This window comes from Tasmannia lanceolata, unplaced genomic scaffold (assembly GCF_043159265.1).
Source record: "Tasmannia lanceolata isolate RefF3 unplaced genomic scaffold, GAP_Taslan_0.1 ptg000015l, whole genome shotgun sequence".
Taxonomy (NCBI): Eukaryota; Viridiplantae; Streptophyta; class Magnoliopsida; order Canellales; family Winteraceae; genus Tasmannia; species Tasmannia lanceolata.
In genome coordinates, this window is record NW_027518692.1 from 30,221,227 (window position 1) to 30,248,554 (window position 27,328).

The 27,328-nt window shown below is 37.3% G+C and overlaps 2 protein-coding genes across 5 annotated transcripts; one reads left to right on the forward strand and one right to left on the reverse strand.

Moving 5' to 3' along the window:
- The first annotated feature begins 534 nt into the window (after positions 1–534).
- LOC143891922 (carotenoid cleavage dioxygenase 8 homolog B, chloroplastic-like) lies at positions 535–6,947 on the forward strand. The gene is made up of 6 exons (XM_077396417.1): positions 535–822; positions 2,224–2,967; positions 4,439–4,632; positions 5,829–6,018; positions 6,560–6,662; positions 6,802–6,947. The coding sequence occupies exons 1-6, from the start codon at positions 535–537 to the stop codon at positions 6,945–6,947; spliced, it is 1,665 nt and encodes a 554-aa protein (XP_077252532.1).
- Positions 6,513–27,225, reverse strand: LOC143845431 (YebC-like protein). 4 transcript variants are annotated; one of them, XR_013234409.1, is made up of 8 exons: positions 27,023–27,225; positions 26,782–26,915; positions 24,933–24,994; positions 20,635–20,791; positions 19,382–19,659; positions 16,911–17,031; positions 10,861–11,099; positions 6,513–6,959 (listed from the first exon to the last, which is right to left on the reverse strand). XR_013234409.1 is itself a non-coding variant. In XM_077353775.1 (7 exons), exons 1-7 carry the CDS (start codon positions 27,117–27,119, stop codon positions 11,007–11,009), a joined length of 876 nt encoding a protein of 291 aa, XP_077209890.1. In that variant the 5' UTR covers positions 27,120–27,225; the 3' UTR covers positions 10,700–11,006. The 4 variants fall into 4 exon arrangements, 2 of the variants coding, with proteins under 2 accessions (XP_077209890.1, XP_077209889.1); XR_013234410.1 differs by having other exon boundaries at positions 6,514–6,925; XM_077353775.1 differs by lacking the exon at positions 6,513–6,959 and having other exon boundaries at positions 10,700–11,099; positions 26,782–26,849.
- Between the last annotated feature and the right edge of the window lie 103 nt (positions 27,226–27,328).

Consider the following 27,328-nt stretch of genomic DNA (forward strand, 5'->3'; position numbering starts at 1 on the left):
CTATTAGTACAGATCTGGAAAAAAATGTTGGCCAAACTCGTATCTTTCTAATGCAACCTATAAGAAAAGCTTTGAAAGTAATAATTAGGAGGAATGCTAAATGCAAGGACGGCCCTGAGTTTAGCATCCCTCTATAATTAGAGTACTAGAATGAGAATTGTGGGTAATCCATACGATGTGGCATTATCAACTCTTCAAAAGATATCTAGTGCCGGTCAAACAAATGAATGAAGTGATCAAAAGAGTAAGGACGGCTTTTATCAAAACGAGCGAGTGCCGATATCATTTCCCGATATATTTTGGGCGGGGGGGGGGGGGGGGGGGGGGGTGTAGAAACAATGGTCTGATGGTCATATCAGAAAGATAAGAGGAATTTTAAGTAAATTGCGTACACCGTGATCCTCTAACACAAGGAATTCCACCAACCAAGATTCCCCCATGAGAAACACTATAAATATGTGTATGCACCTCCTCTTTTACTAGAACATATTATATATGCTCAATAAGCTCTCTGCTCTTACTCTCTCAGCTTCTATGGCTTCCATAACCTTTGTGGGTGCCAGTAACAAAATCTTCCCATCCACTTTGACGGTGGATTCCAGCGGATTCGCCGGACGTGGGTTCCCCTCAAAGAGTCCACTATCGACGAGACATCGCATGCTTGAGTCACTTACAGTGAGTGTCGCTATGAGACCGCTTGTGATTATTCCATCCCCATCGGCCGAAGCCGAGATCGAGAAGAACCTCGCAGCTTGGACAAGCATCCGGCAAGAGCGTTGGGAAGGAGAATTGAACGTGGAGGGTGAAATTCCGCTGTGGCTGGTATATACCATGATTTTTTAAATATTTAATACAGGATATATATATAATTTTTTAGCACCCGGAATTTATCTAGGAAGCCGGCCGCACCTGAAATTTTATTGATAGAATAAAAGAAGTACAAGAGGGCGACATACCTCCTTACCGCAAAACCTAATAAAAGGAAAATTACTTACAACTAATACTAGGGATACCCAAAGAGTCACATCTTAAAGTACCCCTAGCCCTTCTAGGAAGGACGTCCTTCCACAGCCCGTAAGTATAATCTGTTTGTTATATATATATATATATATATATATATATATATATATATATATATATATATATTTAGTGATTTTTTGTGTGATCCGAAGCATTCATTTAATAGCCTCTGACATGGATAGGGTGTGCCCAAAAAATCTGCTCCATAGGATCATTCCAACCCTACGATTTGGGGAGGTTAAAATGGACGGGTATAAAACTTCACTAGTCTGTCCAATTTTTAGCTCTACAAATCGAAGGGTTAAGATGATCCTATGGACCTGATTTTTTGGGCACACCTTATCTATGTCAAGGCCTATCAAATGAATGCTTTGGATCATCCAAACAATGTGGGCCCACTATGTTTTGGGTCGGCGGACTAAAGAAGGTTCTCTAGTCGGCGGACTAAAGAAGGTTCTCTAGTCGGCCGACTAATGATAAATAGTTGGGTCCCATTTCACTAGACAGCACTATTCGTTGGATATTATTGGTAGAATTAAGATCGTGTTTCTCTGAGTACATCCAGTTTAACATCATCTCAATTAAAGTTGATAAGATGTGAACTGAAAGCAATTGAGAGAGTATGAACCGAATGACGGGCTGTATTTTATGGTCTTTATTGCATTAATCATCCATACGCAATTCCATCTTGTTAAATCATGAAGAAAATAATAAAAATTCAGCACTCATTTATTTGTTGGAATTATTTTGGTCATGCATATCAGGAGAAATTATTTGATGGCCGACCGTGATAATAAAGGGCGAAGAGAGACAAAACCTCTCTCCCTTGATTTTAAATCCAAGAGAAAGCCCCGTTTTGACTTTTCCTTGGTTCAAAAACCAAGGCAGCGGGTTTTGTCTCCTTCCGCCCCTTTACATTCTCACGGTCGGGCATCATATAATTTCTCGCATATAAAAAGTTGATATTTACAAGATCACATAAAATTAAGTAACTTTGTTTTTCCAGCCTATTAGTTACAAGGCAACATTGTTGTCGATTATTTCTTCAGAAAGGGACCTTGTTGTTGATTAACAATAGGGCCTTGTTAATTATCATTTCACTTAAATAATTCAAAGTTAATACAAAAAAAATATTTGTTTTGTTTATATTTTTAGAAACTGTTTATTAATTAAATTCTGATTAAGTGTTGATTATTTCTTCAGAAAGGGACCTACCTAAGGAACGGGCCCGGGCAATGGAACATCGGAGACTACAATTTTCGGCACCTCTTTGACGGCTACGCTACCTTGGTCCGTCTCCACTTCGAGAACGGCCTATTGCTTGCCGGCCACCGTCAGATCGAATCGGATGCCTACAAAGCAGCCATGAAGAGCAAGAAACTTTGCTACCGTGAATTCTCAGAGGTTCCCAAAATGGAAAATTTCATCTCTTACATAGGCGAATTGGCTAGTCTGTTCTCGGGTGCTTCCCTGACCGATAATGCCAACACTGGTGTGGTTAGGCTCGGAGATGGTAGGGTCATTTGCCTAACTGAGACAATTAAAGGGTCCATACAAGTGGACCCCGACACATTAGACACAATTGGGAAGTTTGAGTACACAGACAATTTGGGGGGTTTGATTCACTCGGCGCACCCCATTGTAACGGACTCCGAGTTCTTAACGCTTATACCGGATTTAGTGCGATCGGGGTACATAGTTGTAAGGATGGAGCCAAAGAGCAATGAGAGGAAGGTGATTGGGAGGGTCAATTGTCGTGGTGGGCCTTCGCCCGGGTGGGTCCATTCGTTTCCAGTGACGGAAAATTATATCGTCGTGCCGGAGATGCCGTTGAGATACTGTGTGCAGAATCTTCTGAGAGCGGAGCCCACACCACTGTACAAGTTCGAGTGGCACCCTGAGTCCAAAGGATTCATGCATGTTATGTGTAGATCAAGCGGAAAGATAGTAAGTTTTTCTTTCTCTCATGATATCGGTATAATGAAAGGGAAGTGACATAATGGCTGCCTTTTCTTGCTTGGACGGGCCCTCTACTTTATTTATTACTACACTTTCACACTGGAGGTGTTGTCCCAAGTAAGAAAAAGGGGCTCTTTTACACTGATGGGTTGTCCTAAATAAGAAAAAGGGGCGAATGTATCATTTCCCTGGAAAAAATATACTCTAGGGCACAGGGGTACCACTAATTGCATGATACAAAGAGGATGCAACTTATTTAGAATGGGACCCACCACTTAAGCTTTGCTAATCCATCAATCATGATTTCATGTTTGTCAAACGTGGCCCACATTTTGCTATGTTGGTGGACTACCCACCTGATTAGCCTTGAGTGTGACAAACTCCAATCAAGAATTTTCACAATTAACGTTTAAAATTATTTGGACTCGAAAAAAAAAGAAAGGAAATGGTTTCTGAGCTCGAGCTCAAATAGCTTATCTGAGCTAGAGCTCAGAAATAGGGTAGGTGCCTATGTTGTTTTGGTTATGTTAGATATTGATTTTATAGGACCTAACATAGATGGTGTTCCTAAGAAATCATCTCCATAGGATCATTCTAAGCGTCAATTTGTGGAGGTTTAAAATGGACGGCAAGAAATTGGGTCCACTTTGTGCCTCTACAGATCGAATGGTTAGGATGATTGTATGAAAATGGTTTCTTAGGAACACCCTATCTATGTCAGGATGTATGGAATGAATGGAATGAACGGGTCAACATGGGAGATGGCGTATTTATAGTGGTTAGCTCAGATAAACTATTTGAGCTTGAGCCCCAAAAAAATAAAATGGTTGAAGAGCATTCCGCTCTAGATTGATGCAGAAAATACGTGGTTCGGGACCTAATTTTGACTTCGGATATTCATATTTGCACTCATGATATATATTGTATGTATTTTACTAGCCACTTTTGAGTATCTATTATCAATTCTACTCTTACACGTATATTTAGGCCCTATTCCTTTTGGATTATGCAATTTTGAACCCAATAATCAGTTTTGGACTAAAAATCGATTCTCAAAATCTAAACCAAACAGGGACTTGGGAGTTTGAGAATTATTTCAATGATTTTCAAAGATGGTTGAACAGTGAGAAACAACCTGTTAGAGTTGATGTTATTTATATATATCAAGGAGATGTGGGTTTTTGAATCCGGAACCTGCCGTGAGGCAATAGATCTGATACCATGTGAAACAACCAATTACTCCAAAAGCTTAACCCCCGAAGGTTGACGTGAACAGAAAGATAAGATAAACCCAAGCTTAAGTGAACCCCATCTAGTGAAAACTCTTGCATATATTAAAGCAAAATATATTGATATTACTAGACTATACATTAGATAATGGTGTATGTCCTCTAGTCAATCCGCTTCCACTCATCATCATCATCATATTATTATTATTATTATTATTATGCAATTGAAGGTGGCGAGCGTGGAGGTTCCTCCGTACGTGACGTTTCATTTTATCAACGCCTACGAGGAAGAAGGCGAGGACGGGAGAGTGACGGCTATCATTGCAGACTGTTGCGAACACAATGCAGATCCCATCATACTCGACAAGCTTAGGCTACAAAATCTCCGGTCATTTTCCGGCAAAGATTATTTGCCAGATGCTAGGTATATTTTCTTGTTATTTATTTAATCCACTTGTATATTATTAATTTTCTTGCCATTCAAAAAGAAATATTATTAGTTTTCTTTAAGTTATTTGGTGAAAATTTCCAATGATGCCTGATAGAAACTAAGTCACAATCGTTTCTACTTTCTACTGTACTCTTGCTCGAATGATAATATTTTCTATTGAGTTTTATCAATGTTGAATTCCTTGTAGATCAGAGCTTGGTATGAAATAAAATAATCCGGTCTCCTTTATTTTAAACTATGAAAATATCTAGAGGCCCTGTTTGGATTGCAGGAGATTTTGAGAAAAGTTTGGAAAGGAAAACTATTATTCACACACGAAAAAGACAACTTGATGTAACCCTATTCAATTTTTATTTAGAGGAAATTCAATTTATGATGATACACCCCTCTAAATTAACCACAATCATATAGTTTTCCTCTAGATCATGGAAAGAAAGAAAAATTCACGAGAAATTTTTTTCTTTTTCTTTCAGAAATGTTATTCTTGCAATCCGAACAGGAAAATTCCGAGGATTCACATTTACAATACATCTAAGTAGCTTATTATGATAACCAAAATACCATTCACCTTCAAAGACGAGATGTGTGTTTGGATTGCCCGAATCAGGAGTTTGAATCGGCATGCCATTCTGATTCTGCTCGATTTTACTTCAAAAAAAAAAAAGATCAAAATCAGGGAAGCGGAAATGAAACTAGAGTTGACTTATGGGTGGGGAAAATGCTGGAATCTGTTTCTCGCCCTAAGAGGTGGTATTTTGATTCTGCCCCGTTGGACTGAAATTTTTAAATTAAAATTTCCATTATAAAATTTTCCATTCTGTTAGCGGGGAATCAGAATAGGATGCCAAAATGACTGAGGGCCACTTTGAATGACAGAAAAATTGGTCATTATTTGCAAATAATATATTTTATCGTATTTGTAAACGAGTAGTTAAGGCCTAATCGGATGCCATTAACTAATCATATCTTTCTAAAACTTTTTTAACCATTATTTGCAAATAATCATATACTTATATAAAAGCCATTTGCATATAAGATTATACGCAAATAATCTTTAGAGATCCAAATAAACCACTGAGTTTCTTTCCTTTAATCATCGTTTTAAAAGCATGATTATTTGCTAATTTAAACATGGGTTCTGTAGACTAATTAACACATGAAAATTTCAGGGTTGGGCGTTTCATAATACCTTTGGATGGGAGCCCAAAGGGGAAGCTTGAGGCAGCTTTGGACCCAAACCAACATGGGAGAGCGATTGACATGTGCAGTATCAACCCTGCTTACTTGGGGAAGAAATACAGATTTGCCTACGCCTGTGGTGCTCAACGCCCTTGCAACTTTCCCAACACCCTAACTAAAGTAACTAACTTGGTGTAGTATTTTTTTATAGTTTGAGTTTCCTTTACCCTGTTCGGATTGCAAAAAAGGCATTTATTAAGGAAACTTTTTTCTTAGGGTTTTTTTTGTGTCCACAATTTAGAAGAAAATGATTAATTTTAGTGATATCTTTATAAATTAAAGGTATCTGTAAAATCAAAAAAATGGAAAAACATGAAAATTTGGAAAAAATTTCTTTTCCAAAAATTCCTGCAATCCAAACAGGGTTACGGTTTTTCCCCTAATTTGTTCTTAGGCTAGAAGGTTTGTCCTTTTATTTTATCTTCCCGCTTTATACATATGAAATTTTGAGGTCCTCACTAGGGTGGATTCTTTTCCAGGTCAGAAAAAAGTTCAAAAGTTCTTTTTTTTTTAAACCTTTTTTTCGGTGGGTATTAAATAAAAAAATAAATAAAAAAAAAATAATTCATATTCTATTTCATGCGAGATTTGTATTAAGTTTAGATATTAATAACTTGATTAAACATATTTCTAACATGGGTTAATCTCGATAATTCTCAAGATCGATTTTGTGACAAAAACGGCGAAGAGCTGGCATACTGAGGGCGCTGTGCCATCTGAGCCCTTCTTCGTAGCTAGACCTGGTGCCACCGAGGAGGACGATGGTGAGTCTGCAAAATCAACCTAACCAAGCTTTTTCGAAATTGGAATGGCGTCGGCATTCCATTTTTTGATAATGGAACTCCTCCATTGCACTCTCTCTTCCTCTGCCTCACTCTCAGTTACTCTTATACTTGTTTGCAGGTGTGGTGATCTCCCTGATTAGTGACAGAAATGGTGAGGGGTATGCATTGGTGCTAGATGGATCCTCCTTTGAAGAGATTGCAAGGGCTAAGTTCCCATATGGCCTTCCATATGGTCTGCATGGCTGTTGGATACCGAAGAAGTAGATCTTATGATTTCTGTAAATATACAGTTGAAATATAGAAGTTGTGAAGTGGCATTCTTATTGTAGCTTTGCTAGCGTGTATGTAGATCTCTGCTTACTAGTGTGATTATCAATGTATAAATAGTTGAGTTTGTAATTGAATTTAATGCAATGAGCAATTAGAAGCCAATATTGAACATTATTGAAAACATAGCACTGATACAGTCACTACTATGGTCTGGGCAAAAATAAAACAACCAACAAGTTCAAAAGTGGGCTTCTTTGTTTTTTTTAATGGTACAAAATGGGCTTCTTCTTATTGATTTTTAGCAAAACTTTTACAATATAAAACTGAGAATTACAGCTAAAAAATACTTGCAACATGAGATGAGGAGACTATTCCTTAAATCTGGGTTTCAATACTTGAACATGGGATTTCACTTGCTAGGAGCTCCTCCTCCTTCTAGGCTGACTTGGGAAGATGAGATTACATGAGAAAGGGGGTGCCAAAATCACTTTTGAAGAGGCCAAGGAAGGTGTTGGTTTATTTATTTATATGGGTTAACACATCCTCAAGTGCCAACTAATTCTAAAGGCTTTAGTAAAATAAGGATTGCAGGTGGCTTTCTGTGGGATTGCTTGTTTAAGAGTAGGTTGAACAGCATAAATCAGGATTAGGATAAAAATTAGGAAGAATGTCTCTTAGGCTCTATTTGTTTGGATTTTGAGAACTGATGAGTCTAATAATCAGTTTTGGACTCACAATCATTGGATTGTGACCGAACGCCAACCTGCGGTATGGATTGCTCCAAGTTGCTGGTATGTGCATGGTTATGATCATGTGGACTAGATCACATCTGATTGAGTTCCGATCATTAGTACACATCTAGGCGCAATCCTATGGTCCAAATCACACTCATTTGTGATCAATCTCATCTGAATGAGATTAATCAAGATCAACCCCCATCTCGTATGATCACACCAACTGACCAGGATAACCTCTGATCATGATCAACAGTCCAAATCTACTTGGAAAAAAATTCAAGGTGCCTATTGCGACAATGCATGCATGCAAACTGCACCACTATGCGCCTTTAGTGCCCTACCACCAATGCCCCTGCCCTACGTGCACGTACGTGCGGGCGATGCATTGCACTATTCTATGATCTACCATTGGAAAAAAGGCGTGCGCTTTGAAAGCAAATTTATTGAGTGGAGGGATACTTATTAACCCCTGTCCACTCTTCTCACTTTTCTATGTAGGACTATGTTAGGTACCTTACCGATACGCCAAAAGCTCCAGAGCTGATGGAACGCGTTAGGCAAGGCCCTTTAAACCTGTCCCATACCAGGCTGGTTCCCACCCAGTCCCATACTTAGGCGGGCCCCCACTTAGGACCGTAACATACCACCACGCTTCATCACCCGCCGTCCTCGGCGGCTCACTCTGTGACGGCTTTCACTCTGGCCTTTTTTCCAATTAGCCCTTTTCACAGGTCGCCCCTTCCGTGACTCGAACACGGGACGTGGTGGCTGCTCTGATACCAAATATTAGGTACCTTACCGATACGCCAAAAGCTCCAGAGCTGATGGAACGCGTTAGGCAAGGCCCTTTAAACCTATCCCATACCAGGCTGGTTCCCACCCAGTCCCATACCTAGGCGGGCTCCCACTTAGGACCGTAACAGACTATCCCAAAAGCTTTATACACTACTTTGAAAAACATCTCCTTTACAAACATCTTTTCATTTTAAAAACTATTTTCCAAAAGAGAAAACGGTTCCTACACATATGTGTAGATAAGTTCTCTACACACTAGCTTAAAAAACAGTGGGGGCCACATTATTTGGGTGATCCAAACCATTCATTTTTAAGGCCCTCACATAGATAGGGTGTCCACAAAAAATCAGATCCATAGGATCATCCTAACCATTCGAACTGTGGAGGCAAAAAATGGACTAATTTGTGAAGGTTTAAAGACATCCATTTTACCTCCACAAATCGTAGGGTTGGGATGATCCTATGGATCTGATTTTTTGTAGACACCCTATCTATGTGAGGGCCTTTAAAATGGATGGCTTAGATCACCCAAACAATGTGGGCCTCCACTGTATTTTATGCTAGTGTGTAGAGAACTCTCTACACACATGTGTAGGAACCGTTTTCTCTTTCCAAAAATACTTTAATTTTGAAAAATTTCAACAATCCCCCACCATTTCAAAATTAAAAAAAATACAGATCACATGAGATTTGGAATTCTTATGCAAAAATGAAGGTACCAGATGAGAATATATTAAAATTAACCCAAATGGCATACTAGACATATTTTTGAACTAGCAATTTTATATGGCGAACCAAATTTAATATGCTAAGGTAATTTCAAGAAGCCGACACATGTATTATGTATTGGACATGTGTCTATATCTTAGTTTCATAAGCGCTTTAGAGACTAGTCGGGTCTCATAGGAAACGGTGTCACATCCACACTCATATAGGTAGGCTTATCAAAAGTGCCCGTGTAACTAAAGTATTCTAACACAACCATGTTATAGGCTTATTTAGAGGTCACAAGCTCGGACTCATCTTTTACACCTTATAGGTGTCAAGACTCTCCGTTTGGATGGTTAGGTTGAATCATTTATAGTGCTTGCAATCACTATGTATGATGCGCTTTGACTCATTAAACTCAAGAATTATGTGTATTCAAGCGTTGTGTTGAGTTTCCATCATCGATGATTATCTATTGTTAGCAAATGGCAGTCCACCTCAATGTGTTTCGTTCGGTCATGGAAAATCAGATTGGTAGCAATATGTATGGCAGCCTTGTTATCACAATACAACCTAGAAGGGGAAGAGGGAACAACACCAATCTCAGACAATAGTGAGCGCAGCCATATAAGTTCTATACTCGTGGTGCATAGGGTGAAGAGGAAAGAAGAGATGGGCGAGGGGAGAGCTTCTCCAATGGTCCCTAGGGCATCGTAACTCTAGGGCTTTGATACCATGTTAGAGAGAGAATGAGAGAAAGGGTTTGTGTAAGTTAGGGATGTCTCTCCCTTACACATGTATTTATAATAACAAGATGATAGTACAAAGACGGTTATGCCCTTCGGCACTCTACATATTCTTGCATAATGTAAATCGGTTAGAATTACGTCAGTTATCTTTTATTATAATTCTAATACTTATGATCACTTCAGCAACATCCATATCTTTCATATAAAGTTTGATGATAAAATATTTTAGTATTTTTAATACTATCAATATCAGTATCAGATATTAACATGTCATCTACATGACATATGATAGCACCTTTATCACCTTTAAATTTCTTATACACACATCTATTAGATTTATAGATTCATCAAACTATATGATGCTAAAAATTTATCGAATCTTTCAAGCCATTATTTGGGAACTCGTTTAAGACGATATAAAGATTTAATTAATTTTCAAACCCTATGTTCTTGGCCAAGTATAACAAAACCTTCAAGTTGTTACACGCATACTTCTCCATCAAGTTGACCATTTAAGAAAGCAGTTTTAACATTCATTTGATGAATATGAAACTTATAGATGGACTAGTCTCTTTTCGCCGGACCGGCAGCATATATAGGTTTGATATTGTAGCTCATGTTCCATTTTGATGTTATTACTAATATAAAATTTGATGCATTAATAGTTTAATCTATCGGAATTAATTTAACTGAGAGAAAAACTAGAAACTCATTATCATGCCTATAGTGATGATGGTGATGTAATTCTCCAAGACCATTTATTATGTACTATTACGGTTTTTTTATAATTTACCCTTCAAAAACAAATGGGCATTTCCAATATCTGTGACAATTTGAAATTAAAGACGTTGGACAACTATCTTAGAAAAGATGGAGAAATATTAAACAAAAAAGCTCTCTTCAATTTAACTTCCTCACCTCATAGCAATGGAAAATCATTTTGATTGAGTGATCAAACTAATCCAATCTATCCTGCTTGCCACCTGGTGTTTCAATGAGAACTTTCGCAGCACGGCAGTAGAGGACATTTGCAGAAAATGATGACAAGTCAGTTCCTTGCATTATCATTTTTGGTCTGAATAAACTGCATCAACATCATCAAGTTCGAGTAGTTTGGACATAAGTTCCTTGTTTAAATCCATGGCTTCATCATCTACCTGCAATACATCAGTCATGAAGTATACAAATAGCATTAGAGATAAACTGTATTTGACCATGAGAGCTGATATTTACGAGCCCCCTTATTTTTGGCGGTTACAATTCGAAGTGAGCTATATAAGCCAATGAAGAAGTTTAAAATAGGAGTTTTTATACGGTGTAAGCCCTTATAGTCCCGTATTTTTCAAAAAGTACTGTACGGACCACACTATAGGATGATCCAAACCATCCAAGTGATGGAACACAGTGTAAATAGGTTGTGCCCAAAAAATCATTTCCATAGGGTGATCCCAACCCTCCGATCTATAGAGGAACTGCATATTATGGAAACCTCTATAGATCGGAGGGCTAGGATCATCCTATGGAAATGATTTTTGGGGCACAACCTATTTATGCTGTGTTCCATCACATGAACAGTTTGGATCATCCTATGATGTGGTCCGTAGAGTACTTTTTGAAAAATACTGGACTATAGGGGCTTACACCATATAAAATCTCTTAAAATAGAGGAGGTAAATCTACCAAAACAGCAGGGTGTAAATCTCAATTTCTGGTTATTATTGACAAAGAATACCTAATTTAAATTTTAATAGAGCCTTCGTGTCACATGAAGTAATTGGACAATGTGGCTGTAGTAAATGATGCGAGAGATGCGTAAAAAGTACAAGGGGAAAGGTTCCATTGGACAATCAATAAGACCATGATTTTCATTCAGAAAAACTAAGCATCCTCTGATTTTCTAGTGTTTTATCAAGAAAAAATTACTTATTGAGTGAAATATGTACTCTATAAAGGAGCCAAAAAGAAACATATTTTTTTGTAACCATCCCCAATTTCTTCTAGACTAGACACCAGAATTTGATTCTGCAAACCCCGAATCTCCAAAGACAGCTTATCTTCGACTTCAATACTGCAGTCTGTTGTAATATCATGAACAATTGAACCTTTGCATTCATTTTTCATTTTATACATTTGAGAATTTTATCCGATCGCAGAAATTTTTGAAAAGTTCAACACTAACTAAAATTTGTTTGTCAATACAGAGGCCACATTGTTGTGCAGTATATAGAAGTCAATAAGTTCGGGGCACTTGGCCGTGAAGCATAAGCTTTTAGCATCATTAGCGGTAGCATGTCTAGAAAAGGCAAGAAGGAAACAATAAAACTAAGAGAAATTCATATGATTCATATAAAACATGATAGGAATGAATCCGTATGAAAAACCTTAGGAATACTCGCAGTTATTGTGAGGGTTAACATTGGTATCAACTGGACAGTCATTATAAAAAGAGTTTATAATTGTGCTCAATAACTGACCTAGTCCTATTTCCAAAAAATGTATTAGTCAGGTAGCATATTGTTGGTCTATGTCCAAATCTATGAGATATTTGTATATGATAAATGTTGGAACGGTAAGCATTTATGCATATTGGAAGATTTCACGCTGCAATCCATGCGAGACTTGTTAAAACTGGTTACAATGAAAGATGAGCTCAAGACAAATTATAATTTCTCTCTATTTCATTATATCTCTATTATATTTACATCAAGGGAAAACTATAAAATTACCCTCATAGACAACATAATCAACACTCCCCCTCAAACTGGTGCATAAATATTACACATGCCCAACTTGCATAAAAGTATATGAAAACTTCTAACATTGACCCCTCTGGTCAAAATATCTGCAAGTTGATCTAGTGTCCTCAAGAATGCCGTATAGATAAGACCATCACTAAGCTTCTCGTGAATGAAATGTCGATCCATATCAATATGCTTTGTCATTTCATGCTGTACGGGATTGTAGGCAATGTTGATGGCTGCCTTATTGTTGCAATAAAGTCTTATAGGGCCCTGATGATTAACACCCAAATTTTGAATGAAGACTTTAAACCATGGTAACTCAAAAACTCAATCGCTCTGAATTTGGTCTCTACACTCGACCGGGCAGCTAGAGATTGCTTTTTTAGTCCACCATGTCACTAAAGTGTCACCAACAAAGGTACAATGTCATAAATTAGATCTCCTATAATCAACGGAACCGGCCCAATTTGCATCAGTGTACAACTCTATCCTCATATGATCATGCCTAGCAAACAGACCCTTTCTTAGAGCGAAATTCAACTATCGCAAAATTCTAAAGACAGCTTCCAAGTGAGAGGATTAGGGAGCACACATAAACTGACTCACGACACCCACAACATACGTAATGTCAAGACGAGTAGGAGACAGATATATAAGTCTCCTAGTCTCTGCCCAAGCTTGTGAGTAGGGTCTACAAGTGCTCTTGCACTTCTACATCGAAGCATTCCTGTCTCTTTATTTAAGGAGAGTGAGGACAAATTTCCTCTGTGACATGAAAATGCCCTTTCCGTACCTCACAACTTCAATTCCTTGGAAGTGCTTTATGAACAGAGCATGGACAGCCTGAATCTTCTTTCATCCGCATTGTAACACTGCCATATGAAATCCCTCAAACCATGCCCTTGGCAACCAATTTGGACCATATAGGGCCTTCTTCAACCAACGCACCTTGCCTTCTGTAGATCGAGACAAGAATCACGGGGGGGCTATCCATCAAACCTCCGCATCCAAATCCTCATAAAGGAAAGCTTTCTGTACGTCAAATTGCTGAAGTGGCCATCCTAGATTTGCTGCTAAGGTAAGAAGAACAGAATTCAACTTAGATAGTGGGGTGAAAGCTTCCTGATAAGTGTTATTTCTCCAAGTCTTCTTTCCCTTTGGAAGAGTCACCAACTCCCAAGTTTTGTTTTTTCCAAGAGTTCTCATCTACTCTACCATGGTTGCCTTCCACTCAGGTTCCCCTACTGCATCCTTTCAACCCTAAGGAATATACACCAAAGACAATAAGGACACAAAAGTACGATATGAAGGTGAGAGATAATGATAGGAGACAGAGCGATAGAATGTTAGGACACAAAAGTACGATATGAAGGTGAGAGAGAATGATAATATGCCCTTTCCAGAGCAAATATTTGCTCACCTAAGCAAATATTTCTAATGTGAACAAATCTCACCCTTTGCCACATTTCATGGTTTATTTAATCGCTGCTCAAAGGTCGAAGGATGAAGATCATTACACAAAAATGGCGCCTAAGTTGCCTCGATCCATCTTTCAAAAATTTCCAAAATTCGATGAGCCTTTGCCCAATCTTTTGGAAAGGGGAGGAAAAGTCCACTTTAGGATAAAAAAAAGAAAGAAAGAAAGAAAGAGAAGGAAAGTTGGCCGATCATCTAAAAATGTATAATTACATTTGTAATTTCCAAGGTTTTAAAGGCCCTAAAGGCCATACTCACACAAAATCCCGTCACCGCTCACTTCCCTTTCTGTGTTGAGTATGTAGAAATGTCTTCAAGATGAAGAATGAAGCGCACAGTTGTATCTCTCCTGAAACCTATAGGTAAATTTTTTAATTACTTTTTTATTTATAATATTTTTCAATAGTTGAATGTGATTTATTTTTATAGGGAGGAGGAGTTGGAGGTGGAGTGATAAGAATGCCGCTTAAAGAGAAATCATGTCACGCGGAAGAACCAAAACATGGGCCCTCAGCAAATTTTTTTTTCTTTTTTGAATGGTGTCAGCAAGTTTTTGTTTTGTTTTTGTTTTTTTTGAAGTCTCCTATGTTTTTTTTATGTCTCCTATTTTTTTTCAATGGCTTGAAGTCTCCTATGTTCCAGTAAAGAAAGTACCTGAATATATCACTGAACTTTATATTCGCCCCCTTTTTATATAGGTACATGTCTAGGGCTTTCAAACTTTTGAACTGGATTTCTTCCCTTGAGACCTTTATTTTAAGCTCATTCATTCCTGGCTAACTCTTTGTGAATTCGATCAAGAGACCTCGGATCACATATTCCTCGGTAACTCTTTGTGAAATTTAAAACTATGCTCACCTAACCTTGAACATATGCATATGCTTGTCCTGGTGAGGAAAAAGGATCTCGGCCCAAGATCTGAGTGTGAGCCTGATCATACTCAAGCTTGAGTCCTACCAAAAAATCAAAGCCAAGCTTCTGATCCGTCATCTTTTTAAATCTATACTCATATCTCTGGCACAATCTACTTGAAAATTCTGATAATGATCCAACTATTCCCAAAGACTGTAATCTGGCATAGCTTGAACCTAGAGTTGCATCTCCTTGATTTCATGGATCTAACCTTTTAACTCAAACACATGTGCGTCATTCCCAACTTTCGAATAGGTCTGGGACTCTAGGCAACAACACCCCATATCTCCTTGATTGTTTTCATAAAGAGATATTCATTACTTATCTCAGATCGCATAGTGTAAGAGCCATGCCATGATTGTGAGATTTTCAGCACCCTCAACTCAACTCAACTCAACTCAACAAAGCCTTTGTCCCAAACTAGTTGGGGTCGGCTAAATGAATCCTTTAGAAAAATTTCATGAAGAAGGTAAAAGGAATCTACGCGGCTCTAATCATGGTTCTAAATGAATCCTTTAGATTTTCAGCACCCTATTTGTCATAATTGGTCTAACATTTTCATTCAAGAAACACAGTTTATCTTTGCTCTTGATAAACAATAGGGCAGATCTTGACCATTCAAGATCATTATTAGCATTTAACTATACCGTTATGATCTTTAATGGGGGGTTATGATTCTGGATGCCAACATGACCCACTTCTCCACTTTAGTTGTTCAAAGCCTAACCGACCTTTGACATCTTTCCCAGATAGATTGTAGGACCAAATAATGAAAAGTTCACAAGATAATTCTCAAAAAAACTCCATATGATTGCTGGTGTTAAATCTTCATAGAAAAAATTCCAAAAAACGAGCCACGCATGGAAAGTGCACATGGTTAAACCCCTTTGACATTAACAAAATTATCCAATCTCCTCTGAATTGGTTCCAAGAAAAAAGAAACCTTCATACTAGGTTATTCCTCATCAAAAAATGACCATTCTTTTTTATTCATTCGATCACAATCTCCTGATCGGTTTTATATTCGAGATTGAAGTCAGAAAACTATGAAAACCCACGAACTAGTAGAATAGCCCAAAAATGCATCAAACAGTCATTAAAAATCAAAAAATTTATAGATGAGAAAGGGAGATGAGGCAATTCAAAATTTCAAACCACCTAGATTTCCTCCATATTCATACAGTTCGTAGGTCACGTACAGTCGAGTTGTCCCTTTTATATTTGTTTCCACTGATTTCCCTCTGTGATGGTTTGATCTTTTGCTCTAATACACAATTGATTCTTGAATTTAAATTTGATTTGGAGAAAAGGAATAAAGAAAGCAGAAGAGAAGAGAAATGAGAGAAAGAGACTAGAGATTAGGGTTTTTTTTTTTTTTTTTTTGAAATGGTAATAGAGCTTAGGGTTTCTCTCTATCTCATAATATTTATATCATATTCACAACATGTAAAAATTAAAATAATGTTCGTTGAGATCGCTAAAGATTATTGGTGAAATAAGATAATATTAAATTGGCAACCAAATCAGTTATTAAACAGGATATTGGATACTAACAGCTAGCAAATGACTATAGGTCGGAAGTTTAGGAATGGCTGACCAACAAGCTAGTTATCAAGTACACAAGCCGTTCAAAAAAAGTTATCAAGTACACGAAAAGCCATCGTGTTTCTAATTATTTCCATTTTAAACACCAAAAGCCTTCCAAAGAGTTCAGAATGTGAAAGTGATTAGCAGCAGTAAAATATGATAAAAGTGTGTGGCATAAAGGGATCCCGTGATGCACAGAACATAGAGATGGAATTATGGAATAGCAAAGCGTACAGAAGACTAGTTACATACCTCGATAGTGTTTAACGGAAGTAGCTCGAATCCATTGTCTGGTTCAAAAGCTATTGCTTCCTCTCGTAGCTTGGATAATATGGCAGAGTAATTTTCTGCTGAACTTACAACCTTATAATAGCTAGAAAAATGAACCAAACATCAGAGGTCATCTTTGGAAAGACAAAATAACTTTTGACAGAAAAGGGAGCCGAAAAGAGAAGGAGTTGAAAAATAAATACTCCCAGATGCCATACAAAGTTTACATAATGGATATATTTTTTTTTGAAATGGATAATGGATATATTTAAGTAGGTTTTCACTCATTTTAGCTCATTGGGTTACAACATCTATCTACTCAAACAACCAACACCAAAAATAGAAAGGATATCACCAATTTTAGCCAACCCAAATTTTGGAACATCTTTAGAAAATGAGTACTCAGCAAGTGTTCCAACCAATGGACCAACTCTGATAACTGGATCTTTTCCATACAAGCTGGCAGCTTAAAACATATTTCAGTTTTGTTATAACACTGCCCTGGATCAATTTAAAAAATTTGTGCAGGGTTGAATATCTGGTGGAGAGCTTGCCCTTGCACAATCTGGAAGGCTTCTATGATGCCATATGAGACAATTTTCATGATAACCAGATTAGCATATATCTAGAACAATTTTACCAAGAACTGTGTGATACACAATGTCCTCTAGTACATGGAATGTTGAATTATGCCCATTGAGGTACTTTAGTATATAGGAAGAAACCACCTTATGTACACAGTTAATGGTTTACTATGGGCAGGGTCACCAGGTCGGCCCACTAGAAACTGTGCAAGGCTGCGTTGTAATTTAAATATGAAAATATAGTTGGAATTATAATAAATAATGCATAGATAGTATTATATTTATATGTGAGAATAATAGTGAGAGGGACTCAGTTTGGGAGGAAAGTGTTCAACAGAAACATAACTTGTCTCTGGCAAACTTGATCTAAAATTAAGCAATGAGGATTCCAGAAAACAAAAGAAAATGAAGAACAGAGACATGGGAAGAAAGGAAGTTTTCAAAGAAAGGACTTTAAAAAGTGGAGAAATCTATAAATTTTTGTTTCAAAAGTTGCAAAGAGATGAGGTAAGACAGTCAAAATTCTGCACCTCTAATTGAAACAGATAATTATTGTTGTTCGTTACAAACTCGTGAACTAATGCAACCTTATTTGAATCCATCATACTCATATCCAGCACATGTAAGGGACATATGGCCTATTTTTACTTGTGGATCTCAACTTTCTTACTGTTTGAAATAAGTAGCTCAAAGTAGTCCTGCTTGACTAGTGAGCTAAGCAACTATGATCTATCAGCCAAGAATATATAATGCTAAAATAATGGAGAACAGTGTAAAGTACTCAACCAGCTAAACTTGTGACAAATTACAAATGCTTTTTAGGGAGCTTGCAAAGATTCCAAGTTTTCAATCCCAGAAAACATGCCACTCTAAAGGGCAATCCTTAGAACAAAATGTCACATGAAAATCTGAGACTAAAAGCCCAAGCACACATTCCCTTTTCAGAACTCGCCCAGTTTCCTAGCTACAATGTTCATATTGATAGTTTGCTTCCTGTCTAATTTGAACCATACCTATATTTTCATTTATCTTTTAATGGGTAAGACAAAGTTTTATTAAAAGAAAATCCAAAAGTACAAAAACCAAAAATGGCATAAGCTTCCAAGACAATTGTTGCAGTTCATATTAGGGAAAGGAGAGTGAGGGAGGGGGCAGCCCTCGGCCCGGTCATCCAATTTGCTCCAACAGGATCTCACATAATAAAAGATGCATGAATTATTTCACCTTTCTACAAAACCTGGTCTGGAATTCCACACTGTTTTTGTTCCATACGTCAATTAAGTTTATGGTTTATCTAATTCCGACTGATTGTGATATTGGGCTTTTAGTTTACCGCAATACTACACATTGTGAGAGGAACCGAAATGCAACCTATATTATGAGTTACAGGAAAAATAATCTAGCCCCAGAAGAGCATGGTTGGTTTGAGAATTTTTATCAGGTACTCCTCAATTCATTTTAAAGATGAAGAAATTGAGAGCAGAATCGAAATGCTGCTGCAATATTTCATAAGTGTAAACAGTTACTACTTACTACCAGTCCCGATTAGTATGCATTCCCAGCGAAGGTTTAAAATTTCAGTTGGCTGAAACCGAAATTTCGGCTGAAATTCGGTACCAAAAAAGAATGGCCACATCCATAATTTCAGTCTGAATTTTGGAAAAAGAAACTAATTTTCAGGAGAAATTTAGGAAATTTCGACCGAAATCTGGACCGACATTGAAATTGGTACTTTTTGTGTCAGTCCGGACCGACATTAGAAATTTTGGTGTGTCGGCCAAAATTTAAAATCATGTTCCCAGTGAATGAGATCAGTAATGAACCACTTAGCAAGTAAACAAGTTGTCACCCAACATAGTAGAAGGGTACCTTTCTGATCGATCTTCGTCCTGTTCGTCTTCATAAACAGGCGGTTCAATAACGTCCTCAGCACCAGCATCTAAAGCAATAGCAAGGAGCTGGTCCTTGTCAGCATCTGTGACCTTTATATTTACAACCCGTTCGCGCCTAAACTTGAACATGATAGATCCTGGATCCGCCATCTTTCCACCACAGTCCTTCACCACTTCTCTAACAGCTGCTACTGATCTGTTTATTTTATCTGTTAAGACCTCAACTACCATACCCACTCCACCAAAACCATATACCTGATTAGAAAAAATATATATTACAATCACCACCAATATCCACCATAAGTCCCAATGTCAGGTACAATTACAAGAAAGGCGTAGTTACCCTGTAGATTAGTGGTATAAGTAGTCAATAGGGAGGAGAAAAACTTTTGATCTCCCTAGAATTTACCTCGTAAAATAGTGATAAGTAGTGTTTAGTTGCAGGGGGTGTGATTATCAATGTAGAAAGAGGAGAGAGAGAGAGAGAGAGAGAGAGAGAGAGAGAGAGAGCAAAATTTTCCATGAAGAATTCCACCATTTTTGAGAAATTCGGCATGGAAGATATAAGGAGGGAACATGGATGGCACATCACCAGACAAGCAATAATTACCTATGAATCTTGTCTGGTAGTCTCCAGGGATTGTGATGCTAAATTGGCAACCAAACACTAATAAAGTTACAAAAAACTGCATTTTTTTGCTTGGGAAATCCTTGAGGATGCCAGGCATGTGGCAACCAAACAGTCCCTAATGCTTTGTTTGGTTGCTCAAATGTGGGAGATCATCGGCGTTTCAAGCACCGATGATCTTCCGAAGATCTGCCCAAAGCAAATCTGCATGTTTGGTTGCCCAAACTTCCTCTGACCACTAGACATCATTATTACCTTTTTTCCTACGGGGCGGCAATGTTCCCTCCTCTAATCTTCTCCCAATCTTTCACCATTTTGGTGGAATTTGGGGAGAAGATTAGGAGAAGATTCTTGTCTTATTCCCTTTTCTCTCTTTCTCTTACTTCCCTTTCTTTCTCTTCCACTCTCTATTTTGGTAATGTTTGCCAATCTTCCGCTATTCTTCTCCTCATCTTCCATGCTTGTCTTCTTCCCTTTGACTTCTTCTAATAATCTCCCATCCAAATTCAAGCAACCAAACAGAGCATAAGGACGCACTGTCCCAAGGATAATAAAGCATTATATGATCACTTTCGTTATGGATCGCTTTGTATTGTACTTACTTCATAGAACTTCTCGATGAAAGCCTCCTGTCCCTTTTCAGAAGCTCTTTTAATGTTACGCTCCAAAATTTCCTTGGGCACATCAAGTTCCTTAGCTTTCTCAAGCACACCAGCCAAAACCGTATTTGATATCGGATTGGGACCACCCTTTTTAACACTGCAATTTATATATATTAGATGTATAACATCAGTTTGGGAGTATAGAAAACGTAGACAACAGAACAAATACCATAGGTTCAGAAAACAATGAAGATTATCATAGCAGGCAACAGTAAGATCGTAGATTTAGCATTCCAGCAAGGCATGAATTTTCCTTGGTTCCCTTGGCAAAGATAAAATCTGAATAAGATACTCCAGTAGAATAATGCAATTGAAGCATTGAAATGAGAGTTTTAAATCAATAATTTTACTATGTGAATCAGATTTTTTAATTCCAATTCTATGCTTGAAGCTACATATGACCTCAATGAACTACTTTTATGATCAATAAAATGAGATGCTGGAAAGGCAGGGGCAATGGCATTATCTTTCAAGAATGAAAGATAGTATGTAAAGACCACTTTTTGACACTTTCTCTCAATTCCTTAAATTTTGAATTTTAGACCGTTAGATCGTATATCGAGGATCGAGATCATCGATCCACTTTAGACCAACCCTTGATCCCGAAATAGGATCTCTTATTTATCCTTGATCTACTTAGATCAATCGGTCTAGAGATCAATGGCTCTTGTTAATCTATTCTATATTTGTTTCGGTAGCTTGGGGATTAAGTTTTCAGCGGAATAAGAAATCATTTGAAACATATTAAATAAGAAAGTATGTCATATTAGGGGAAACCTACCTTCATTAAATGAAAATCCAGTAAAATATAAAGAAAGGAGGAGATAAATAAGATAGGTTGGAGATTTGATCTCCACTTTTGAGGGAGATCAAATCTCCACTTTTGAGGGATACCTTCATTCCAGCAAGGCATGAATTTTCCTTGGTTCCCTTGGCAAAGATAAAATCTGAATAAGATACTCCAGTAGAATAATGCAATTGAAGCATTGAAATGAGAGTTTTAAATCAATAATTTTACTATGTGAATCAGATTTTTTAATTCCAATTCTATGCTTGAAGCTACATATGACCTCAATGAACTACTTTTATGATCAATAAAATGAGATGCTGGAAAGGCAGGGGCAATGGCATTATCTTTCAAGAATGAAAGATAGTATGTAAAGACCACTTTTTGACACTTTCTCTCAATTCCTTAAATTTTGAATTTTAGACCGTTAGATCGTATATCGAGGATCGAGATCATCGATCCACTTTAGACCAACCCTTGATCCCGAAATAGGATCTCTTATTTATCCTTGATCTACTTAGATCAATCGGTCTAGAGATCAATGGCTCTTGTTAATCTATTCTATATTTGTTTCGGTAGCTTGGGGATTAAGTTTTCAGCGGAATAAGAAATCATTTGAAACATATTAAATAAGAAAGTATGTCATAATAGGGGAAACCTACCTTCATTAAATGAAAATCCAGTAAAATATAAAGAAAGGAGGAGATAAATAAGATAGGTTGGAGATTTGATCTCCACTTTTGAGGGAGATCTTGCACACCTCTTTTGGTGGGATAGATTGATTCACTTAAAATTTAAATTCCCTAATTAGTAGCAAATTACGTTATGGAAAAGATCTTGTAGTTATAAGATTTGGCAACTTACCTTTATTGCTAAACTCTTTTGGTGGGAATATAAGATTGATTCACTTAATTCAAATCCCCTAATTAGTAGCAAATTACTTTATGGAAAAGATCTTGTAGCTATAAGATTTGGCAACTTACCTTTATTGCTAAACAAAAAGGAAGGAATATAGGTGATTCCCCATATCATGCCAAAAAAAAGAAACCCACACCCCACTCTTGCTTCCTTTATATATTGCCTATATTTGTCCTTGCCTTAGTCTCCTTGCACACAATAACAGTAGGAAGAAAAGAAGAGAAGAAAGAAAAAGGGAGCGGAAAGAGAAGTCCTGTAGATCCTTAAGAAAAGAATTCACTTCCTTCTACTTTTCGTGACTAAACAAGTAAGTACCCTTATTACCTTCCTTGTCTTATTGTGTTTTCTCTTGGTCCCAAAATGGACCAGATTTAACGATGTAATGAGTAGTTTTCCTTGATCCCGAAACAGACCAGATTTAACACTGCTTTTGTGTGTTATTGTTGGTCCCAAAATGGACCAAATTAAGCGTTGTTTTGTATGTTGTTCTCGGTCCCAAAACAAGACAGCAACTTAATGTTTTCGCGTATGTATTTTCCGTCCCAAAATAGGACAGCAACTTAATGTTTTCGCATATGTATTTTCCGTCCCAAAACGGGACAACAACTTAATGTTTTCTCATATGTGTTTTCCGTCCCAAAACGGGACAGCAACTCAATGTTTTCGCGTATGTATTTTTCGTCCCAAAACGGGACAGCAACTTAATATTTTCGCGTATGTATTTTCTGTCCCAAAACGGGACAGCAACTTAATGTTTTCGCATATGTACTTTCCGTCCCAAAACGGGACAGCAGTATAGTGTTTCAGTATGGGTGTTTTTATGCCCAAAACTGGGCAGCAATATGATGTTTTGATGTACGAGTTTTATGCCTTTAAACAAGATTTAACAATTAGTGTTTTTGAGTGTGACGGTTTGCTCGAACACGGCAGCAATATGGTGTAATTAAGAGTATGCGTGAGTCCCACTACGGGACAGGATCAAGATTAATTAGTGTACAAATTTTTAGCAACTTGAACCTAGTCTAAACTGTCATTCTCTACACTCAACTATGTGACTTCAGGATCGTTGCACTCTACTCTCTCACAGGAGCCATCTCATCCTACTGCGTTCGTAAGATTAAGGCAGGTGATAGCTAACTTTGCTCGTATGGCTTTCAATTCATGCAACAAGAATGGTGAAGTATCTAAATTTTTATGGTTTTCTAAACTATTCTATGAGGAATGAAATTTTGTCTCTTGTATTACATGTTGGAAATGAATATGATTTCTAATAAAGAATTATCAGTTTAATTGCTTTTATCATATGAAATAACTTGGAAGTCGAATGGAAACATAAGAAATATCCAAAGAGGAAATGAGAAAGGGTGATGGGAAACCATTGAGTTATCCCCGTAAACAAGGGTATACAACTTGGGGGAACCGCGCACCTCCTAGTTGATGTCGGAATCCTACGGAGACCAAGAGTCCCTAGGCGGTATGATCTACCGTAATAAGTCCACGCGGAGTCGACCGTGTCGGCAAGGGCAACAAGCTAGTGGGAGCTGGAGTGCCCTGGGTTTAAATGAAATTGTTATGATAAGAATGTAGTAGATTTATAATTGTTCCTAATGTTATTGAATTATGCTCTTTCAGTTATTAGTACATTTGTTCACACTAAATGATTTTTCTATTAAGTTGCAGAAGATTTTGGTAAAACATTATTTTGGAAAATTACAATTGTCTTATCTATAATATATGGATCTTGATATGTTGTTTTAAATTGAATTCTTATACTGGTTCAGTTTCTATCATTCTGCTGACCTTATTTTCTCCCCAAGATTAGAGAATTCTAGTGAGAGTGCGTTTGCGCACGAGGACGTCTGGGAGCGTAGGATGATGGGAGCAAATAATTAAGGAAGACGATACCCTTCGTCAACCCCTTTGAATTTATTTTAAATTGGCTAGTTCGAGACTTTACTTAATTGAGTAAATTGGTTTTAAGTTAAAGTTATTGTAAGGAGACATTTTGGAAATGGAATAAGAGCGATGGCTATTTAATTTTCATATATGGTTTTTAAAAATAAAAATAAAATGGCAGGTGTTTGCTTGTAGCGATCCGGTCATGGAAATCGGGTCGTTACATAGTAATTGACTTATATAATCCCAAGTCACTCAAGCAACCTTCATATGAGGATGGAATCGCATGATAACTAAAAATATATATTCAGATTGATGTTAAAAAACCAGGGCTTTACTTCCGTTTTCCGAAATTTGATTCAGCAAAGTTAAAAAAAAAGCAAGTCAGATTTTTATAATACCAGAATTTGGACTTGGCAGAGCCCATCTAAACCAAGTTTTTACTGCCTATTAAGATCAACTCAAATATTGTACCGTGAATCAAAGAGTGAGACATTCATGTTAAACCATTTAGTGCCTAAAGTTAAATAGCATACAGTAAGATGAAAACCAATTAGATTGCAAGTTCTAAAGTGAACCAAAATTCAAGTTTCCGCTTAATTAAGCCTTGGAGGTGGTTAAGAGTAGATAAACTTACGCAGACACAATTTCCTTCCCAATTTTACCATAACGTTTTGCCTTTTTTGCATCTTGAGCCCCCTGCATCCATGGCAAATTTAGCAGATTAGCAGCAAACAACCCAAGAAATGTTTCCCAACATTAAATAATTAATTATAGATGTTATTGTGCCAAAAGCATCACCACCATCTCAGTGATACTGGAACCAACATATTCACATAAACATAAAATCATGCCTTATTCACTATCTGATTAAATGCGTAAGATATGTAACAGTGACAGGCTAGCAAAGGAACACCTCTTGTGTCATTAGTCAAAACATCAACACCACAAAGATATAGTATACAGTTCTAGGATATTTGATCAAGAATGTAAAATTTATTAGCTAGAAAAATCAACACAATAGATTTATATATTCCATTGTTAGACTAAATAATCTGTAGAGGATAAGGGAGTGTTTCCTCTCCATATAGTGTTCAATTAGATGCTCAATATAAGTATGATGTCGCATGAATACAGTGCAACTAACCAATTCCGATTCTGTCAATGAAAGCAAACACAATGTCAAGCAGAGAAAATTTTCAATAAATGACAAAAAGTGGGAGGGCCTACAATCCATCTTTTAAGATACAAATATAAAACTAAATATGTGCTTATGGTAAGAGAATCAGTTGAAAATTATTTGTTTGTAGTTTTTATTAGAGAAACTGGATTCTTACTAGGAAAAAAAGGAACTCCTTATTAATAATAAGTCATAACTCAGGAACTGAAACCGGACTTTGTAACGTCATTCCCGAACAGCTATGCTATGCTTTTCCTCTCTTATTGTGCTTCCGTGTGCCCAAGACCTCCTGCTCCTTCGGGTACTTCTTATGAAAGTTATTACATGTCACTAATAGGAATATATTATTTACCAATAGAGCAACCAAGCAAGAAGCTGACCAGACTGACAAGCCAAAGTGCTCACCGTACCAGTTCTAATTAAAGAACAGAAAGCAACGACCGTACTTATGTGCCTTACAATAACTCTTATATACGCTACCCTTTCTACCCCAGGAGCTTGGCTCGGGCTATGGGTGTATGTGAGCTCCCCTTCGTCTACTAAAAGATAGAAAGAGAATGCCATTTTATTTTAAGAAGAATGTCCATGTTATGGCAATTCCACCCGGAAGATGATGGGTTACTCTTACAGCGCGTCTTTGTACAATGCTCAAGGCTCTAGGCTGAGTAGCAGGAGCAACTTCTAATTTGTTATGAGCCCAAACGATGGATTCACTGAGTTCTTGCAAATAACCACCGACGCCGAATAGAAACATTAAACTAAAAGCCCAGACAAAATGAGCACCTAGGAAAAAAATGCCATGTGCAGATAGTTCAGGGACAGCATTCGGTGAAAGCGTTCAGAATCAAATGCCTCTTTCGGTTAGCGGGACTCAGTTCCGAGCACGGCAAGAGCGTCAATGGTGACTTTGAGAAAATCTCTCTTTGTGGCAATCGGTTTAAGTGGAAAGTAGATCCTTTAGATTCAGAATTTTTTTTCAGGATGAAGAAAAGCATCAGGCCAATTATGTTTATCTGGATAAGTAAAAACCCCACAAAATAACATTGTTTTTGGATAAAAGAAACCCCAAAACCCAAGTACTTTTCTGGATTAAGAAAGAAAACCAACAACCAGCTATTGTTTCAAGATAGCGGGAAACATAAAGACTGGTTTCTGCTTCTGGGTCAAAAAAAAAACTGAAAAAAAATAAAAATAGTATTCTATGTTATAGGGGCTAAACTAGCAACCATATATACTTCACAGCTAAAAGAAAGCCAAGTAATATGAAAGAAGGTATTATGAAAGATAAGTATTTGTGAAAATAGACCTTTCTAGTAGCAATCTTGCTTGAGCGCCTGCCCATACAGAGAGGAGGGAAAGCCCAAATCCTTCGGACTCCAATGGTAGAGTTTAAGTTAGTTGAAATAGAAGAAGAGTTATTCCAACCCAAAACCCCAATCCCTGAAAGATAGTAAAATCAAGTGCTCTAACAAACCAATAAAAAATGATAGAGAATAGGCACTATCGAATGAAAGAAACCCAAAAGCAGTAGGGGAAAAAAGACTTACTTTGGAGGGCAAAGGAATTGGGGCATTTGCTAGGAAACCCATGAGAGAGTTTGTGAAGAAAAGCTCCCAAAACTCTCATGGATGAAGCAGTAGCCATGGCTTCTTATGTTGCTGGTGAATGCCAAAAAGGGGTCCCCATTCCAATGTACTTCTAGAGTGAAGGATGTGTTCCTCGGATGATACTGTAGGTTTGTAGGAGGTAAACAGGGGAAAATTAAGGACATAAATGGGAGAAACGTATGGGCAAATTACCATACCAACCTTACTACTGATTTATTTGTCATAAGTCACCCTTAATTATAATTA